Below are 21562 nucleotides of genomic sequence, written 5' to 3' on the forward strand. Positions count from 1 at the left end.
TCACGTGGAGTGGTATCACATGGGCACCAATCTGGCCTTTTTCAAATGAGGATAAAATTGACTGTTGCCATTCGTCTAAACTGGGATTTCTAAAACCAAATAATCTGTACATTATAAATACACTAATGGTGGTTAAGGAATCGCAATCAATGCATTTTGTTTTCTTTGATGAAGGACATTATCCTATTGCCTTGAGAAATAATTACCTCCATGCAGAGCTTTGGTGCAGGTCTGAGGCTTGCAACTGGTAGTGGCCTCTTAATAATGCTCAATTATAATCATGAATTAGATTTCTTCTTCAACTATTACTTGCTCAGCGAAGACGTTGGGGCTAAATAAATCTTCAAACATTTCTGGAAAAATTGATTTAATAATATAAAAAATTAATTCATCATCACAAAGATTTCTTTTTCTTCAAGAAAACCTTTCAATGGGCAAAATAAAATCCTTTATTTCTTGTTGGTTGCACTTCAATTGAGAATTCCCATTGTTGTGTAGAATGTCCCTTGGAACATGTGCCCAAGCAAAGAGTCATTGGTGACAATAATGATGCTCGAGTGCTTGACAGTTGGCATATCTCCAGGCACTTCTTATAAAGATCATGGTAGATTAATTTACCTTGCCTCTTCCATTTCTGTGAAACCAAAATAAATTATTAGTCCGTGCCATATAATTTATTTCTTCATAATTGAGGACTAGGATAGGAAAATTGTGCAACTGCTAATATGACTAAGGTTTGGAAGACTGGAAATATTTGATTTTGGCTCTATTCAGTTTGAGGTACCTTTTCCTCTAAGCAAGGGTGTTCATCACATTGTCTCTGCTACCTTGACCTTTGTGTTATTACACCTTTAATTTCATAGAAAAACGATTTTTTATGTTTAAAGCTTTAAACTTTCTTCATGTATTTTCCTCAATTTCTAGAGAAAAAATATACTACCTCATTTTTCATTAGTAATGCATCAGTGTATTGATATAATTGGACAGCCAAAAATAGAAAAAATGGATAATACAAGCAAATAGAAGCATGAGAATATGCCTATTTACAATTTCAATTAATTCATGAAGTGAATTGAACTAATAGGGTAGTTTCCTTCATCAAAGAAAACGAAAGCCTCAAACCTGCACTAAAGCCGCGCAAAGCAGTATGTGTAGTATTTCTAACCCACGAGAAAAAATTCCCCTGAACCGGGGAATTAATTAAAGAACCTGGATAGCGTAGTGGTCTGCACAGTGGCCCGGAAAGCCAAAGGTCCGTGGTTCGATTCCCGGTTCAGGGGAATTTTTTCTCATGGCAATTCTTGTATTAAAAATTTCCATGTTGATGCATATACTGAAATCGAGATATAAGTTATATTTATCGTAGAATTTCATTTAAAAATTGTAAATGCTGCTCAAAAGATAATTCTTACCTTATATTTTTTGAGGAAAGAACAAATATTTATTTCTTAAACTGACTGAGTGAAAAATTGAATAACCGTGGTCCTTTACCACAAAGAGCGGTAATATAACACGAGGGGTCCGGGTACCTACTACCGGATTTTGAGATGACGGCCTAAGTCCCACTTTGTTGGGTCCCAAAACTAAGACTTCGCATACATGTGACCGTCATAAAAGGGGGAGAGCAAGGAAACGTGTATTTTTAGCATTCGATTGCTTGTGTCGAAAAATCTCCATAGAAGATTTGTGGCTTACGTCTCCTGGGTCAAGAAACGTCCTGCCACATATTTTTGTCCTTAGTAGGGAAAGGGTTAAAAGAAAACACAAAGATATTTAGGGGAAAATCACTTGAATGGAGGCCCAGGGCAGAATACTAGCAAAATTTGGGGACCTACTGGTATTTGTACTGGTTTGACAATACATATACTTACATACATCAAATCAATGAAAGAATTTTTACTATGTTACTAACTTTTTAAGAGAAGAAAGTTTTGCATAGGCATGCAATATTCATATTCACCCCATTATTACATATGTTGTTATTTAATATAGAATGTTCCTAGAGGAATACCATTACTTTTCATTCTTGGTATGGCAATCCCATGCATAGTTGGTTTTTCATTCTTTTGAAGATAGTCATATGCAAACTGGAAATAAACCATGAAAGTTTTTTTCTTGATACAAAATAATTGTGGGGATTGGTGGTCATGAAAGATTGTTACCTGTTGCATCCCTTGATTACATTCTGCCAGGGCAATAGTCACATTGCCACCGAGTCCAACTTTGGTTGTAGTTTTTGCTTTCTGTTTTTGAGGCATTCCACTTTTGTTGAGTATGTTCTGTCTTTTTAATCTCTTCTGAGTGGCAGGAATCACAGTTAAACATTTGTTTGACTTATGTATGGCCGATTTCATCCTCCCACCGTAAGTCCAGCCTTGCTGGTTGGAAGATCTTTCATCACACACTTCAACATGGACTGTGCTTTCTAAAAATGAGACAGTTTAACTTGAGTTCACCAGACCAAAACAAACAAACAAAACTGCAAACAATCTAGTTCATTTGAAAAATAGGTAAATGACTTTTCATGTTTTATATTTTCATCGGAATTAACTGGAAATTATTGCTATTTTCAAACCATACATAAATATTTAGCATGATTAAGCATAGAGTATTCTACACCATAGATAGAGTTTTAGAGTGTGTGTCTTACCTTTAAATACTTTTAGGCTCTGGTTTCCCTTTGCTCCATAATTGTTTGTCAGCAATATTTTCTCTGTTAAACATCTTAAGCCTTGTTTGATTTGGCCAAATGCTAGGGCTTCAGTTGTGGGAAACCTAAATTTATTCAACCAGAAATAATATTCTAGATATGCTTTTTTCTATTAAGATTAGGTTCTACTTTGTAAGCCTTCCCAAGAGTATTTGGCAAGGCTTGCTTGGAATCCAAGCTTGAAAAATGAGACTATTCTGCAGGAATAGAGAAAGGATGGATCCTTATTAAAAATTTATTTTTGTATTCCAAAAGGGATGAGTAATGGAAATTTTTTAAGTGGAACATTTTAGATATTGAAGCGAATTCCCATTGTACTAGTTGATATTTCTACAGTATCTTATAAGGTGGCCTTCACACGGTGGCAGTCAGAACCAGAATGACGTCACGTGGGCTTTTCCCAGCATTCATATACATATAGCTGTCGCATTTTCGCGCACTTGAAAATTTTCACTTTTCATTTAATCACGAAAAATATATATCATCATTTAAAAATCTAAAAGCGTTTATTATGTACCCCAGGAGTAATAATCTTTCGATTAAGGCAATAAAAAAATAAAAGGAAAGCACCTATAAGCATTCTTAAAGATGCAAGGAAATATATGTACATTGTCAATTTTTAAAAAATTCTTGTAGAATGTTCAGCACATTCCTTTTTATTATATTCACCCAATTTATTTTAGAAGCACATACTTAATATGCATGGATTTGAGTGATCTGAAATGCATAATTGCCCAAGATTATTTTAATTTGACATTCAGACCAACATGATTTTAGGTTTTGTTAAGTAGCATTCTTTTAAATATTATAATACAAAATGTATTACTTTTGCACACTTAATATTTTAAATCTCATTTCATGAAATATTTCTTGTTTACTGCTTGCAACCTTGGCGATTTCTTAAATGGCAACTCGTTGCATGGCGATGGGGAGGTATGATTTCAAACCATCTTTGAAGTGTTGCTGTGTCATCTTATCAAAACATTAGCTACATTTGAAGTGTTTTATAGAATTAATAGGGTAAAGTTTAATTGTCATTACAATTTTTCAATCATTGCAGGAGTAAAATTAGAATGGAATATGTGGAGAATTAGAAAGTCAACTGCTGAGTAAAAAATAACTACATACATATTATGCAATAATATTATTGAAGTAGTCTATAGAGCAAGGTAGGTTTGCATGGAGTATTTACAAAGTATTCTCGAAGTCTCCCTTCCCTTCATGGACTCCTCTCTTTGATTCACAATGATACCTACTCTCATTCTTCCTAAAAATCCTATTCTCTTCCTTCCTCTCCCTAATTTACCCAACGTTCTACTCTGAAGCACTGTTTTGAATATCCCATTTCCAATCAGTACTCACTCCATCCAAATCTTTTTTCTGCTGCTGCTTCTCCATACCCACCATACCCAGTACTTTGTCGTTCTTCCACCTATTCATCCACTTCACCTGCTCTATTCTTCTCCGTACCCACATCTTGAGCACCTCCAGTCTTTCCTCATCCTCTTTCCTACGTGTCCGCGTTTCTGCATAGTAAAGTGCTCCACTCTAAATCATACTCTTCACTAACTTTTCCATGACTTATACATAATGATCCTCTTATGTAAGGTCCTTCCAGTTCATGAACGTCTCCTATGCTGATGCAATTATTTTCCTGATGTCCTTACTGCTGTCTACTTTTTCTTCTAATGTGCTGCCCAAATATTTAGTTAGCTCTAGTTTTTGCCTAGCTCTAGCTTTTACTGCTCAAGTTTTTGCCCACCTCATTTTAACATGAGTCTCACATTTCTTGCTTAATATGCTTTACAAAATCATATAACTTTCTTTTTTTCTTCATATATTCTCATCCCATATTCATTGCAAAACTTGCCTAAAATTTGCTTTATGGTGCAGAAATGTTGGTGTGTAGGAGTGAGGATAGAGGAATTTGTGATTCAAATTTGAAGAAGGATTTAGGAAGAGCAATAAATTTAGAGGTAATGCTTTACAGAAGTGCTTGACATGTTAGAAGAAGAACGAAAATTTCTTGAATCAGAGGAGGAGGTATGAGTGAATTTAATAATTATAGGTCAGAGGATGCTGAAAACCATGATAAAGGCCAAGATGCTTGCTAAATGAGTTAGGGGAAGGAATAGATCAGGGCCCATGGAAAGATTAACGAGACATTCTGTGTGGTGGTCTGAAGAAAATGACGGATTGTAGAACTAGAGATTGGTGGGGTGAAGAGTAGCATTGGTATTTCATTTTGTGTGAACAGTCCGACTGCTGAGGCTTGTTCCTTGACAGGCAGAAGGGTCTAGTTCGGGGTAGGGGGCAAGGTTGCCAGGCCAGAAAGGGAAACACCCACATCACATGTTAGCAAAAGGCTTCCATGAAGAACAATGCCGTAGCCAGAAAATATTTTCAGGGGTGTTTATGGAATAGTTGACAAACATAAAGTTATTTTTATAAGATAAATAAAATAGCGTATTCGGTTAAATATACATATTTATTATATGCCCTTAAAGGAAAATATAAAAATATTATTATAAAATTGAATTTAGGCTTCTAGCTTTTCTTTGCAGCGACCAAATGAATAAACTCCTTGGTGTCGATGTCAATTCTGCGCTCCCTCAGGAGGCTCATAAGTCACTCACCTCTCTACTAATTCACAGCACTATTATTTCACACACTGCAATACAACTACACACATTGCACCTACAAATTCGCTCACATAATTATTGACTTAAGTCGCATTGGACTACTAGATGTCCCTGTGCCGCTATGTAATATCAGAGAGGAGAAATAATGATAATCCTCCTCCTCGGTATCCTCGGTAATATCGTCGTGTGAGCACCAAGCGAGCATTAAGTATCCATTTAATTTTTTTCATTTCAGGGGGGGATCAATACCCCTTGATCCCCCCCCTGGCTACGGCCTTGATGAAGAAAGGAGCCGGAAGGGATGACGAGTGTGAAGGGTCAATGGAAGAATCCCTCGTTTTGATGATTTGAAGAAAGGGCTTTTTTTGGTGGTCCAGGCTTGTTTCGGTGCTTTATATGCATGTGATAGCGTTGTATGACTAGGCAAGGGTGTGAGGTAGGTTTGGGGGACAGCAATTGGCGTTGCTTATGCAGGGTTCTTCACCCTTCCTTTTGCACTGTCATCGGACAACTCTCGCTAGCCGGACTGTGAACCGTTCCCCTCTTTTCTACCCTTGATAGTGAAAAAAAACTGAACAAATATTTACTTTAGTTCTGGATAGAGGCCTTCCAAGTACCAGCGGAAAGATTTGCAATCCATATAGTCTTTAACTGCTTGTGGTTGCTCCAAACTGTAAGAAAATAGATACATACATACTAGGAAAACTTATTGCAAGACAAAATTAGTATTTCATGTTAGAATTGTTTTGGTAAGCTAAAATTGCTATCTCAAAATTGAGTCATGATGTTTAATTTTTTTAAAACAGATTACAGCTGGAAGTATGATAAGGTAGGGGTGAATATTGTTTCTTAAATCAATAAAAAGCATTCATAATATGTTTTTATAGTATACATCTGTTTTGCATTTATGTATATAGTATATTTCCTCCCCTTTATGCAATTAATTTACAGGGTTCTGTCAACTATTATTCCATTAGCTATACATTATCACATTTTCCACTTTCTTTCTCTTTGCACATTTTTGTGATTCCCAACAACAGGAAAGAAAAGATTACAGTATTCTTTGCAAAATGCTTAAAGGGAAAGCCTATGTTGTTAACTAAGAAAATGGATCCGTTTTCATGAGATTTATGCTCCATCCAGCATGGGTTTGTGCTATACATAAATAGTTACGGAATGTGGTCACTGCATTCAGTGAAGTTTAACTATACTTGGACTTATTCATACATATGTGTTGTTGCTTACCTTCCGGTGGGAATGTCATATGCTGATGGTTGTGCTTCGTAAAAAAAAATCTTATAGTCATCTAGCCATACTTCAGCAACCCTCTTGGCATTCCTTGAAAAAATATGTTTTTTTTATATGATCATTAGAGATTAACTCAGTATGGAGTGATATGAATAAATATCCAGTGCAAGGTTTGTCAGAGGAAAAAAGTTAGTATAAATGATTCCTCCTGTAGCTGATACATGCGTCAAGGTATACCCACATTTAAGGATATTACACCAGAGGCAGATCTAGAAATGTTTGGGGAGGGAACTTTATGCGGAGTGTAGAGGATGGGAATACATAGATGGCTGCCTAGAATTAGGTATCAGACTGAGAAAGTCACCAAAAGGTCGCATAATAATTAATTTCATTACATATTAATTATTATTATGGTTTCTGGTGCCTTTCTCAATTTCATACCTGAAGACTGCAGAACTTCTGCCTCCATGTGCTACTACAATTATGTATGTATATGCTAAAGGCCCTTTGAAGTAATAATTTTATATTTTTTTTACATCGATTTTGTATTTTTTCCTCTGCTTAGGATAAATTTTGCTTTTTATTTGCATATGATGCTTAGTTTCATAGTCTTACATTCATAGCCTCAGCAAAAAGAATTTTTCTCTTTAATTTCGAAAAGGAAATTCTCCTTCATCCTCAACCTCATATCCTATCAATAAGTTTAAGAACTATGAATTCATGTAAAGTATATGCAGTCAAATTTTCTATAAGTTGAGAATAAAAGAAATATTTATCTTCATTACTGGGACAAGCTTCTGGAAAGTTTGACATAAACGCAATCACTTCTCTAATTAAAGCACAATCTTAAATATTTTAGTCCTTAAGTTAGTTTTTAAAGTCCTATTATTCAAAGGTGCATTTATGATTTTGATGCAAACTCATATGTTAACATGACTCACCTAATGAATGCTTTACTTGAGTGATTGGCTTGAGGATACTTATTGCGAAATACATTGCCAACTCGACTGCAAGGGCAAATATACACACTGCCTCCGCACAGCCAACTCTTCAGTGATATTTCTGTTGATTAAACAAATGTTGGTTATTCAAAGGTGTGTGGATTTAAGTAATTGGATTGATCTAGACAATTCAAATTATGAGAATGAAGCAACTTTCAGCTCTTAAATATACTCACCTATGTCTTCAGCTCCAGTTGCCTCCAACTCATTATCATGGGCACCTATCTCAAAGAACCAGTCTTTGCTCACTGCAAATATTCCTGCAGCGACAACAGGACTCCTTGAAAAAAAAATTACAACACAGTTTTTTTAAGAACTGTGCAAAAATTTACTAGATAAAATAATGGTTTTGAAATATTTCGTGTTATCGTTATTGATGTTTAATTTTTTATTAATTTTATTAACTACTTTTGTTTTCATCTTTGATAAATATTATATGTACTTGATTGTATCCTAAAAGAGGAGCAATAAAAATTTCTATCAATGTACATATTTAATATTTTGGCAAGATAGAGACAGTAGTTCTCCCCTACACTTTGGAGAAATGCAGTCGGACTGTCAGGCCTTCTAAGGTTAAAAATTTGAGATTCATATGAAATGATGGTAACAGCAGGGGCAAAATTAGAATTTCTACATGTTGGTTATATGCATGTTTATAACTTGGAAACTCTTAGTGAACTAGAACCACTTGGCTCAAATCACTAGTCTTCATTTCATTAGCACTCCCCTTCTTTTAAATCTATAGTTAGCATATCTATTTATGTTTTGTCAAGAGAAGTTAATTCATAGGATTTGATGGAGATAAATAGGATTTGAGAGGAAGGAAGATTTCTCACCAAAAAGGATGGGTTGGACTCCCTAGTTGTCTCTTTTCACGAGAAGTCAATGGTATCCATTTGAAATGTAGAGCCCAATCAAAACCTTAAGTTAAAAAAATGTAATTTTAGAAAAATTTACATGTAACTTGTCCTCCAAAATTAACTCAGTGTATCATGCTCTACTTACCTCCTTTAAAATAGGTTGATGTGGCTTCATATTCAAAGTCATCTTTGTCAATTCTGTCTAGAGCTGGGCTAACAAGAGCTTTTGGTACCTGTTCCATCATTGGAGTTTTAATTACTGAAATAAAGCTTTTGTATGCAGTATGACTAAAACAACAGTGTGTATTCAACTGTAAATATCAAATTTAAACCAGATATTATGATACAGTTGACCACACTTGATCGGTTCACATTATGACTGAATCACTCCACCATCAGCAAGCCAGTAATTTCAAAGGCCACTGATTTTTACTTGCTATGATATACTCTAACTTTCTGTTAATATTACAAAATTTATTTCAACAGTTTTTCATGATCATTTTTTGATTTTATTCAAAAACGTGTTACACCTCATTACTTACATTAATTAAATTATCTTCTCTCAATACATTAATACATTGCTTAATGTATTGAGAGGAGTGTCAAGTGTGCCATCAATACGCTTCAATCAACAATCAAGTGTGCCATCCCAGTGGATGGCACACTAAGTGTGCCATCCCAGTGGATGGCACACTTGATTGTTGATTGAAGCGTCCAGGGTTCAACATATTGTGTGAAGCCTATGCACACCCCCAAACAAAATCCTAATAGTTGGAGGTGGCCCAGGGTAAGGAAGTGGCCCCCTTAAGCGCAATGTGTGAAATTCACATCCCATTGGCTAAGTCTGGGATACCAATCTAAACCAACCTTGAGGTTGAATCACTGAGTGAATGAGGTACTATTGAGTCTCTTTGATTGCACTGGTGTTCATATTCATAGCAAAACCTTTTCCCCATTTAGTGTTGTCCTGCATAGGTCACCTTATGTTGGAACTCACTTTAGGTCACGTTGAGTGGATTGCAAAGGGATTTACTGTATATTTATTAGACTAGTGGATATATTTCCAAGATAATACATAGTGTGATGAGATGCTCATAAATTAGATACTCTTCAAAGTAGCATGGGTATGTGTGTGCTACTAACTAGATCTACCTTCATTCAGAGTGTATGCGGATGGTGTGGATTCTGAGCACAAAGTAACCCTCAAAAATTGTGGTCAAAATTCTATATTTATGAGTGTACTGAGAAAGAATATAGTATTTTCTTACTGCAGTGACAAGCTCCACAAGGGGCTCCATCCATCCAACATTCACTTCACAATGAGAATCCATAAAAATGAGAACTTCTCCTTCAGCCTCCTGTGCCCCTCTTACCCTTGACTGAGCCACTCCTAAAAGGTTTAAGTAAATCAGAAAAAAATATTTCTTAATATTCAATCCCAAAGGATAAGTGGAGTTGGATTTTTTTGCAGTATGGTGCTATTTATTTGATGATATTAAAATTTAGAAGGTTCCATTGCTACTTAAAAGCTCCATAAAAAATAATTTTCACACATTTTGTGCATGAAAGTTTTGCTTTCATAGATGATTTCCATTAATTTTTAATATTTTAGGAAGGTATTCAGAATTTGGATAATTCTGTGTCTAGTTTTTAATTAATGTTTTTTTTCTAGCCTTAAGTTGGGCTTGAATTTAATGTGATTTGATTAAAGTTACAACTTTTACAAAAGTTACAGCAACATTATCCATGAACTCAAAAAGTAGTGTGGTCAAATGCCTATGTTTAATTTTATATTTTTTCATGCTGTAATAACAAACTTAATCAACATTTTCCATGTGACCATAAACGCTGATGTTAATATTATAATTTTCAAAGACTGGATTCAGGACATATACTTTGGAAATGCCATTCATTTATTTACAGTCAAAGACATACAGTAGATTCTGGTTGATTGGGACACATTGGGACTGGCACACAATTAGGCGAGCTATTCTGTGTATAGGCATAAAAAACATTGAACTGATAGATAGAAGGCTAAAGAATGGTTGTAATGCAAACAACATTTATTAAACTATTAATTTGCTTAATAAACAGTGAGAATAATTTATTAATTAACACTCAGGCAACGCTGGATGTATGTTTTTTACTGTCCTATTAACATTCAAGGTTAATTAGTTAAGAAAATATGACTCCTGAATATTTCATTTACTTATGAACATGCGAGTACTTTTCAAATCCTATCTCCTTGTCCGAGGAATTTTTCTGATGTACTCTGCTCCATTCTTGTCATCCTTGAGCAAAGTCAGCAAAGACATCCAATGATGAAATTAGACTACCTTACGTTGCATTTTTGTGCAAAGAAGAGTTGTAACCCTTCAATGAACCGTCTTGCATCCTCAGATGTCACTTGGCTATGCTTAGGTGCGATTTCATCTCCATCACTATCCTCACCTTCAGCTTCACCTTGTTGCCTGTACCAAATGCTTTCAATAATATCATCTTCTCAGTTTTCATTGGTGCCATAGCAGTCCAAATTGCATTCGATACTATTGAACTCTTCATGGCTTCTAACTTGGTGCCATTTCGAGCTGAGTTTACCTCACTTTCTGCTAGAATTTTGAAAACTGTTGGAACGTTTGAAACCTCAATGAAAAAAACAATTTTGAAATGTGTAGCAGGTGACATCTCGTCAGCTTTCTGCCAGAAACATTATTGGTGTTGGTGTTAGTGCTAACCGAGCGCAATCCTCCTTAACATGCCTTGTAATTTCCATTATTACACCCTCGTCCAGATCGGTCACTTTGCTGGTGGACTGCTGATTGAATTTCGTCAGCATCCTTTTCTCTGTTTCTTCTATCTTCTCCTTAATCTCTTCAATCTCGGCCTTCAGGTTCACTTGGCTTTAATCCAACTTGGCTTTGAACTTGCTTCATTGGTGGTGGATGACAATGTCAGAAGGTTATGTTCTATAGATTCTAGAGTATAGTCTACTGATTTCCCACGGTAAAGTGTTTTCAAATTTTTCATGATCCGCTTATCCATTGGTTGCACCAAGAATGTTGTGTTTGAGGACAGAAATTCCAACTTAATATTTTTATCCCAACTGGTCAACCATTGCGTATAGAGGCTATCCATGCATTGCTATCAGCATGATACTCCAGTGGTAAACTGCTTATTCTTAACCCTTTAAAGCATCGAGGCTTTGCACCTTTCTCATTAACCAGAAGAGTTTATTTATCAGTTCCCAAAACAATAGAACAACACAAAACAGTGATGTGATCCATCACTCTTGGAGCCCACATAACTGTAATGGAAAGAGCCATTTGGTGTTGCTTGGTAATACAATCCCCTTTCATTGGTGTTGTAAATGTCATCAGCACAAAAGTTCTGGAGTAACCTGGGCAGTTTGTTCAATTTCCACTCCTCTACACTCACAACATCTTAGAATGGCAATAGCTCTTTGGAATAGTGGAAAGGGGGAGAGGGGATTGACCACATGAGTCGGTTGAATTTTGTGCAACATGTCGCCAGCAAAAAGCACTCGGTAAGCAACATTGTTCATCTCGACCAGTCTCCTATGCTCGACATCGGCCAGTGATTGGCTGGCACCCGCTCGTAAACCCTCACCACGGGTGTTGCCTCCTCTTTCTCATCATCCAGGGTTCATTCTATCATCAATAGCCCAACTACCACCAGAGGAATCCTCTCATCTTAAAAACTGCACTACATTGAATCAAGTCTCATGGTCAGGAAACAGAATTCGAATCATCTAACGGATGATTTAACAACAAAAGTTTTAAGAAAAAGGCAAGAATAGGCACCCTTGTGTAAAATAAGACTAATTTAATGGAGGATAGTATTAAAAAAACAGTATTCTGATATGAAAAAAATTTAATTTCGTCGCGAGTATAGAGTCATTGTTGCCGACTCATAGCCCAATAAAGCGGCAAGCTGTCCCAGTTAAGCGGAGGAAACTAGGATATTCTTCTATTAGGTTCTGCTCTTCAAGATCTGCCCCAATTAAGTGGCTGGCCAATAGCCGGTGGACACATTAACCAGAATCTACTGTACTATTAGTATGTATACCATAATCTGAAATTTTCATAAAATATCATTTGCTGCATTTCCTTCCTTTCTTGGTAAATGTACACATTACCGTTAAGTGCCTACTATATATGTGACTATACAAGGGGATGCAAATATATGGTGGTTAAAAATTATCTCTTATTGGTTCAGGGGCAAAAATATTTGGATATACATCAAGATATATGAAGCTGAAAATACTTAATTTGATACAAACCTTCTGTTCTTTCATTTCTGATCACTTTAACCTTTGAAATTTTGGAAAGCAAGAGAGCGTCATCAGCTGAAAATAAAAGGAAAAACTGTTATATGCAAAGCAAAGGCAATTCTTTTAGAATGTAATAGATCATTGTAGGTGTATTTCACTAGAAATATAGAAAGCCACCTGCCATTATTCTTGAATGTAAAATTTATGGATAACTATAGAGATAGATAACTATAGAGTCAGTAGATGTGATTCTGTTCTTCAATAATTCATATCACTGATGAATGAATACTTTCGAGTCAATATAAACCCGTGGTAGAGTCCAGGATATTTAAGAATTAAGATTTTGAGTTGAAATTATGGAGAATAGTTCAAACCTATTTGAAGGTTTGAAGTGACAATTACATTTATAGTATAAAATGTGATTGAGGTTGTACAAATTTGACCCTGAGTAAATGGAAGAAAAACTCTTGATATTTTGAAGCTCTAGGAAGTTGGTGTTAAAAGAATTAGCCGAGAAAAAAATTGATTTGCTTACCATTGTCACTATGGTCATCCACTAAAATAATTTCCTCAAGAATACTTGCTGGTGTTCTCATGAGGATACTGTAAATAAATGATTAGCTTTATTTTTATTTGAGCTCAAAATAATGGATGGCTTTGAAGGGTAAGCCCCAGGTTGGCCAACATGCCCAAATTAAGTTACAGAGAGAACAGTTCTTCTAATTTTCCATTTCTGATTATCAAATATGAACAGTTTAGGCTGTATACTGTTGAATACTCTTTTGGCATTTTACTTCTTGGAATTTTGTATTGGAGTCATAGCTCCCTCCAGTGCCCCTTACAATGCAGCTCCAAGGAGATTAAGTGTGGCTATCTCTCTAACTGCCACTCCCCCTGCACTTTTTGGCCTAGAGCCTATCAGGGCCTACCCAAAAATTTATCAAAGCCATTCCTGCATGAAGCAGTAAATTAACGTGTTAGAATTATTTTTTACCCATTTATGGGCAATATTTTAAGACAGCCATGCAACCTTAGCAAAGAATTGTCATTGAAGTAAATTAAAAGGCTTCATTCATACCTTGATATCGTTCTTAGCAAAGCCGATCTTGCCTCATTGTGAAATGTTATTATAATTGAGCTTGAGAGGAAATTGTCCCTCTCAAATACAGCATCTTTGCATCTAAGGGAAAGAAATTGTGTCAGTCATACGTGATCATTCTGTGATATTGCATAAATAATCCAAAGTAAGTGAATAATATCTTCAAAGAATGTTCTGTATTTAGTTGGTAACAATGAGAAAGACCTAACCAATCTTGCATCTCAAAATAGGGTGAAATTTTATCATGAATTGATAAACCATTATAGATTTTTCAACAACTTGTCTGCTGTGAATTAGAAATTAAGGCTCAAAACTTACTATTTATTTTCTTTGTAGCCTCGTGCTGCTGTGGTTTTAATGAATAGTACCTATTTACTTTATATTTTAAGTCTTTCAAATATTTTTCTCCATTCTGATGGTGAATAGATTTGAGTCACTGTTGTGAATTATATGCACATATTATTAAGGTAGAATGCTTGAAATATAAATACCTGGGATGGCGGCTGTCTGGTAGTTTTCTACCCAAAGGTACATTGTGGCTAGCTTCTATGTTAAATGAATATTTGTAATATTTTTCAGCCTAAATAAGGGAGATTTAATATATTTAGAAAGTGATAATAGGTCAAGGTATAACTTATCTAATACTAAGAGGTATTTTGTAGTCTGTGCCAGGTAGGCAAAAAGGTTTTTTAAATATGAGTGGAAGTAAAACTATCGTGCTCATATTAAGTCTCTCATTTAGCATTTCTTTTTAACTAACCAAACCAGAGGGAAAATGTTTGAAAAACAGAGTATAAATTAGAGGATTTTAAACTAACTTTTACACTTTGCATTATCGAAACAACTTCATTGTTAAAGAAACATTTCATAAATTCATGATTTTTCATATTATTTTATATTTCCTGAAGCAAAGTAATTATGTTCTGATTTCTTCTGGAGTGTCTGAACCCCCTAGGCCTCCCCCTGGCCACGCCACAGATTCAAGTGTGTATTCTTGATTCTATTATGTACCGATGCATTATGATCGAAGTGCCATTTCAGAAAATTTACGGAATTTAGGATTTAAAGAATTTCGATTTGGGTTTTTTGCTTTCATTAGGCTCATAATTATCTCAAAAAGAGAATATTATACGTCTCTGGGATATTTTTTTCCATCAATGAAGGTAAATATAGCAAATTTATGGAAAAATCTTAATAGTCATTTGAGATACAAAGAAGTTTTTTTTAATATATGCGACATTTTAGGCAAAATTAATGACTCATTTCCACGCTCTACTGATGCGTATTTTATGCACTGTGGGTAGCAGAACTTCCAGGATGAATCCATGAATAAAATTATTTCTCCGATGTGGCCTAGGGTATCATACACATACGTTGCCAGTTGGGGAAGGGCTTTAGCCCTCAGAGCCTCCCCCCCTCGTCCTCGAAACTTTGTTCCCCAGGGGCGAATACCCGCGATACATTTAATGAGGAGACCTCTTAAGTGCATCTATCCTCTTATATTCATTTTTCGATACAGTTTATCTCATATCTAATGTCTGCCCATGGCCAACGATGAATTTAATTTTAAAAACCATACAAACGGAATATGTAGCATATTTTATGAAATTTTTGATTTTGCATTACCTGCGATTTGACCACATACCAGTATAGGCAACCCGCACACTACCGTAGCTCCCCCCGAAGCAAATTTATGGCCACAAGCCTGATCAGACAGATTTCAGTAGTTACATTTCAGCTTAAATTTGTTATACAAATCGGTCCATCCACAGGTGTCTGTCCTCTGTCCCTTGTGGATTCTAATGTAAATTTAGACGAGATCCACAATTTTGCTTCCTGGTGTTTGAATTTAATAAATTTTCCAACGCTAAAACGTAGGTATGAGGTGTGTTTAACAAGGGCTACCCAGTATCAAAACTAGAAGAGGGCAAGCTGTGATCGTTCAAGTTGTGGTACAGAAAAGGTTATGAAACCAAAATTTTACTTCCTCGTGTTTGAATTGAATAAATTTTCCAACGTTAAAACGTAGAAATGAGGTGTGTTTAACAAGGGCGCACCCAAGGGGGGAAATCTGTGGTCGTTCAAGTTGTAAAACAGAAAAGGTTATGAAGCAAAAATTTCAATAAAATTATCACAGCTTTATTAGATTTTTAAATTACTCGGAAAAGGTATTTTTATTTTAATTACATGTTTTATACTAATATCACTTTCCTTGGAAGTAAAGAAAATTTGCTCTAAAATTTCGTTTTGATCTAAATTTACTTTTGCTTCTAGGGGGGGGGGGGGGCAGCTACCCCATCATGCCCCCCACTGGATACGCCCATAGTGTTTAAAATATCTTGTACTCAATCGCCCCAGTAAAAATGCTCAAAAGTGTCATGCCGTGTCGTGGGAGTGTTGATAGCAATTACGAAGGGTTTTCCGTTGACACTCCACACGTAAAAACCTTCCTCTCCCGTTCACAAGCATTTTGAGAGTTCCGCGGCCCAAGCCCCAGAATTGGCCACTGCGCAGCGATACAATATTTTCCGAGAGCTATAGCACCGATTTCTTTCCACTCAGATGATTGCCAAGTCAAACGAAAATCCGGTTTCGGAGGTATTAATTATTTTTCAGATTTAATTGGCATTGTAATTTTCCTGTCTTCGACCATTTTTGCTCAAAACTAATAGGGAGTAATATATGGATGGTAATTGTTTTTTTGTCGAAATTCGAAATTTTGAGGGGAAAAACCGGGCTGAACTTACTCACAGAGGAAACAAAATCACGGTTGTAATATCAATGCGGGTGGGTAAGTTTTTCCGTGTGTTAAATTTTCTCCGAGAAAAAAGTGGCGAAACTAGATATTCAACACTCCCCTTGTGTAGCAGCTCTTGGGGGCAGATTAAGGTCGTTGTTCTGAGGGTGACGGCTCATTACTTTCCGCGGCGCCTCGGTGGCATTACCTCTTTAATTAATTTGAATATCGCTTCGCTATAATGCGTCTGACATGAGGTCTAACATAAGTTAATAAGTAGCTTTTAGGTATTCATCAATTATTTTAAATATTGTTTGTTTACCTTGTGAAATAAAAAAATCATCTCGGAGCTATCTAAAAGATTATTATCTTTTCAATTTTTCTATAAATTACAGGGAGAGTTTCAATATGTTACTGACTCGTCTCCGGCGAGTTTAAGGACATGCCTTTTATCAAGGTACGTTGCGAATTTTAATAAGAATTGAACTCTCATTTGGTTGATCATGATTATTATTAGGATAACCTTCTTTAGAGACGATTTCACAGTAGTGAACTTTTATGAATGGAACTCATTTAAATAATTATACAATAGATTACCCATTTTTTTACCGTTTCAATGTAAAATTATTTTTCGGATTTTCAGCATTCCGTATTATTTCCGCGATCCATTATCCAGCTGGCATGGTGGTTTAGAGGAAATAAAATATAAAAATATGCCATTTTTTCTATCGACAAAAATATACATCTTTTATTACCGGACTTAATCGCTTAATTTCTTGGCATTGTTAAAACGTATTATCTAAAGATAAGAGGCCTGCTGGGGTTTCCTTACCTGACTTAATTCCTTGGGAATGAATTCTACTTTTTTATATATGCTACTCATTGTTATCGCCGGTATCGCCATGAATACGTTATCATTCATTTCCATTTCTTCTAACTTCAGATAGCTCTCCATGTCAAAAATATTTTCATCCCATGGATACCTCCTCTCGGAGTGGAAAAAAGTTCCCCTTATTAGCTAAAATAAAAAGAAAGAAGAAGCAATAAATTAATTACCTTGGCCACGTCAATTAAATCTAGTTTTGTACATTTAGTAAACAGTGGACTTAAAGTACATATATGTAAGTATGTACTTCACAAATGCCGTAATCGAAAGAAATATTTAAGTGATATTGCAATTGATAAGACTAGTTGCACCTGGCGTATAAAGCCACGATTGAGGGTACGGAGGTTGAACTATTAAGGAAGAGGTTCTCAACAGGAAAATATATTAATTTTCTTTCATTTTTATTCAATTGCAAATCCAGATTTAAAGGGCTCACTCAAGATTAAGGGAAGTACCCGTTTTTTGTTGAGTGTTCGTATGAGGATTTAAAGTTGGAAAAAAAAGGATAAAATCTGAGCAGGCACGCCAAAATATGCTGCCTTTTTCGTGAATACCATCGTTAGTATATTACGGCTGCTGTTCATTTTCTTCCTTGGCTCGCAGTAGTTGTACGGATTCCATGTGGCCAAAGAAGACGTTTAGAATTTCCTTTGCGACTATTGGGAAGCCATTTAGTTGTATTTTCACGTTTCAGAGCACACCTTTGTGCCTTCGACACGAAAACGCTTGAATTCACGTCCCAAATAGGTGATCCCAATCTTTTGCTATTATAGGAATGAGGTCACCTTTAGCGAGTACCCTTGGTCTCACCCAAGATTGACAACTTCGTTGAAAAACCAAATACAACTTTTTGGTATCGTTTCAGGCTTTTCATAGTGTGTGCACTTGCTGATCAAATTAAACAATTCTCTAATATGATATTGGGGAGTTCCCGTATGCATAAACCCATGTAGAATTTTATTTTCCAGACACCCAAACAAATCGAAGTAGAGTTCGTTACATGAACATGTGCAGGCGTTTCCCCATCTTATTCAAACTCTCTCAAATGTAAGTAGATCTGCCCTTTATTAGCTATTTTTTGTGAATTCCATATAATCTAGAGCCAAAGCGCTCCCAGAAAGTGGATAAATTAAACAAAGAAACTTACGCTACCTTAGATTCCAAAGCCTACGCTGCTCTTAGTGTTTTACCTTTACTCTGCGACGAGAAATCCATCTGTATTTCCTTTCTCTACTACAATAACACCAGCGCAATGCCTAATTCTGTAACATTAAGAATTATTTGGTAAAATTCATGCCAACCCCTTAAATTTTAACTAGCTTCCGAGAATTCAGGATCAAAATAGGTTATTGTACAATTTTTCTATCGACTCTCGATTTGCTATCGAATACAGCGGTTGAAGGATATTTTGCAAATTGAATGCGATACTCCACAAAATTTTGACTTTTCCTTGCCGATATTGTAAGTTCCGTTTAGCTTGAACATTTCGCGTGAAAAGTTATCAGGCTCGATTCCAATTTTGCATGATTCGCAAATTCAACCTGGGAACGTTCCTGATTTCGAGACATGTGTGGAAAGAATTTTGAGAGAAGCATATATCCCGACCGCCGTACCTGACTTAAAATGGTAGTGCCCTTGGGGCTATTGCAGGAGTAAAATATTATCGACTCAGGGTTCCTCTTCAACCTTCTTCTACATTCTGAAATACTCCTCTCTGTTTTAATCATAATCCGTCGGTGAATTCGCATCGACTTCGAAACGATTTTAATCAGTCGTAATTCGATGGAAATTTGTTGACTGTTAGCGACATTATCCTGCCGTATATATGAAGTCATTAATGAAAATGATCCATTAGGAAAAACTCCGATTTTTTTATTATTAACGTTTTAAAAGTGACGTTAGTAATATATCCGAAAACTCTAAATCATTATTTGCATTCTTACTTGACAATTGTGACTTTTCTTGACGGCTCGGAAACGAAAATTTTTAGCTTGGGGCGATTCACTTCGGAATGAAAAACTTTGATTAGTAAGGTGTTTGCAAGTTGTTTGGCCTAATAATTCCAAAAAATGAAAGTAAACTATTGAATTCCACCTAAAAAAGTTTTCATAGGAGAGCTGGACTTAATTCCATGAAATAGCCCTAGCACGCCCCTATTTTTCTCGCGTTTCGCATGTGAAAAAGCCGTATCAATGACTCGCGGAGAAGGGCACTTTCTCTTTCACTTCTCTCTCCACATTGGCCCAATTCTCTTGACTCGTTCCCGGCTTCATATTTGTACTACTTAGAGTTCTTGTTTTGTCTCACGTGTATTTTTCAATTGCTTTTGACTAAAATAAATTTATGCTTCTTATTTGACTCACTTTTCTCGTAAAATTCAAGTTTATTGTAAGCGTTTTGTTTGAGATTACAGAAATTACGAGGATGCCCTTAATCTCCAGGTGTAATATAAAAAAATCGGAAAAATATGAGTTAATGATACGGTAGAAAATATTTTTTGATTTTTTTCACCAATTAATGTTCAAGGAAACTATCAAGAATTTATTGAAGTTGTTGGTGACAATTCAGTTCACTGGGCGTCTCATTTAAATTGAATAAGAAATTTGATTTTGAAAATATCACCAGGCCTAGCCTTATTCGATATCTATCTATTATATCTTCGATATCTATTATATCTTTGATGATAAAATTCTTCATGTTTCATGCAGGTCAAAAAAGAGCCAGGCATGATATTCTCGTAGGTCTTTTAGGGAAACTTAATGTGAAATTAGAGCATAGTTGATCGAAATTTCAGATTTCAAATTATTGAATATTGTATTATCATCAGAAGCCAGCAAGAGTGCAATATTTCAAGCCGATCCGACAATGGGCAGTGGGTTAAAATCAATTACAAGATTCCATCGATGAAAATGACGAAGCATGTTAAGATAAGGCGTGAAAAAAGAAGCAGAAATATGTACGTACACTGCTTAGCCATCAAAACCAATTCTGTTGTAGCATAATTCTAATAAATATTTTTAAGCCCCTAGAAGTGGGAAAATGTATAAAGGCAAAAGCGCAAACTGACGCTCAGCAGTTCCGAATTTTAATTCTAATTAACTTCCATCTACTCGTCAGGCGGGCGCAGCAAGGTTTATGATGCGGTTCAGTTATCATTAGATATCAAGTACGTTTTTATATTTAGATACCAAAGGTCTTGAGTTTTCTTACCAATTCCGGCTCGAAGTATACGAATTGTTACATATCAGATGAGTTTAAAATTTACGATATAGCAAGCGAATCATCTTTCATTGCTTTGCTATTCCTATTTAGGGTACCAAAAATCGCGAAAAAACATAAAATGGTCGATTCCTTCCCAAGTCGAGTATTCTAGGGATCCCTTAATAGTATTTAAACCATAATTTAATAGTAAAACAATAGTATAATATTCTAAATGAATTACTTATAGCGAGTACTGAGGAATGCCATTGATAGCACAAATGCCCTGAGCAGAAAATTGGTTTTCCCTCTTTCGCTCTAACATAAGTTGTGCGTAAACAATTCACTCTGCGATTTCACTCACGTTCCTTGCCTTTGACGGCAACCAGGACGAAGACAGGAGAATGAAGGAGACGCTGAAGAGTAGGCAGAAAGTAACGAACAACTTCCGAATGCGCGGCAGCCTGAAGACGCTGAGCAGCACCATCGTGTACTTCCAAAGGCTTCTCGAATCGAGGAAAAGTCACACATTTCTCGCAGTGCGTCCTCCGTGACGCGGCGGGAGACGCTCCCCCAATAGTCCCAAGGGGCCGACTGCCGCTCAAGTGGCGAGGGAGCATAGTTGGCGCCGACTCTTTTGCAGGCGACTCCTCCCTCTGCGAACGAAAAACAACCACCCCTTTCAACGGGGAGATGAAAGGTTTCTAATTTTTAAAGGGGATCCTTTTTGCCATACAGTCCGCCGAGGTCAAACTTGCGCCTGAAGGGGATTTTGTCAAGTTTTAGAATTCTGCACACTAAGCTACATATTTTCAAGACAATAATATTTATCCAGAATTGCAGCAAATCGCTAAATGAAAGGTATCATTTTTGAAAGTCCCCGTTTCTGT

The 21562-nt window shown here is 36.0% G+C and overlaps 1 protein-coding gene across 1 annotated transcript; it reads right to left on the reverse strand.

Moving 5' to 3' along the window:
- Positions 1 to 422: 422 nt before the first annotated feature.
- On the reverse strand, positions 423 to 21272 carry LOC124157881 (polypeptide N-acetylgalactosaminyltransferase 16-like). Its single transcript, XM_046532947.1, has 16 exons — positions 21037 to 21272; positions 17421 to 17606; positions 14343 to 14431; positions 13831 to 13932; positions 13288 to 13355; positions 12762 to 12827; positions 9730 to 9851; positions 8607 to 8694; positions 8438 to 8522; positions 7778 to 7881; positions 7542 to 7662; positions 6598 to 6690; positions 5940 to 6023; positions 2651 to 2775; positions 2163 to 2425; positions 423 to 634 (listed from the first exon to the last, which is right to left on the reverse strand). Exons 1-16 carry the CDS (start codon positions 21157 to 21159, stop codon positions 428 to 430), a joined length of 1926 nt encoding a protein of 641 aa, XP_046388903.1. The 5' UTR covers positions 21160 to 21272; the 3' UTR covers positions 423 to 427.
- Between the last annotated feature and the right edge of the window lie 290 nt (positions 21273 to 21562).

This window comes from Ischnura elegans, chromosome 4 (genome assembly GCF_921293095.1).
Source record: "Ischnura elegans chromosome 4, ioIscEleg1.1, whole genome shotgun sequence".
Taxonomy (NCBI): Eukaryota; Metazoa; Arthropoda; class Insecta; order Odonata; family Coenagrionidae; genus Ischnura; species Ischnura elegans.

Bases quoted from the DNA above. Each gene is read 5' to 3' on its own strand.
- LOC124157881 (XM_046532947.1), bottom strand. From the start codon at position 21,159: ATGGTGCTGCTCAGCGTCTTCAGGCTGCCGCGCATTCGGAAGTTGTTC. The intron at 9,852-12,761 runs GTTTGTATCAAA...TAAACCTTTTAG, and splicing joins CAGAAATGAAAGAACAGAAG to GAGTGGCTCAGTCAAGGGTA. The intron at 6,691-7,541 runs GTGAGTCATGTT...TATTTTTTCAAG, and splicing joins TCAAGTAAAGCATTCATTAG to GAATGCCAAGAGGGTTGCTG.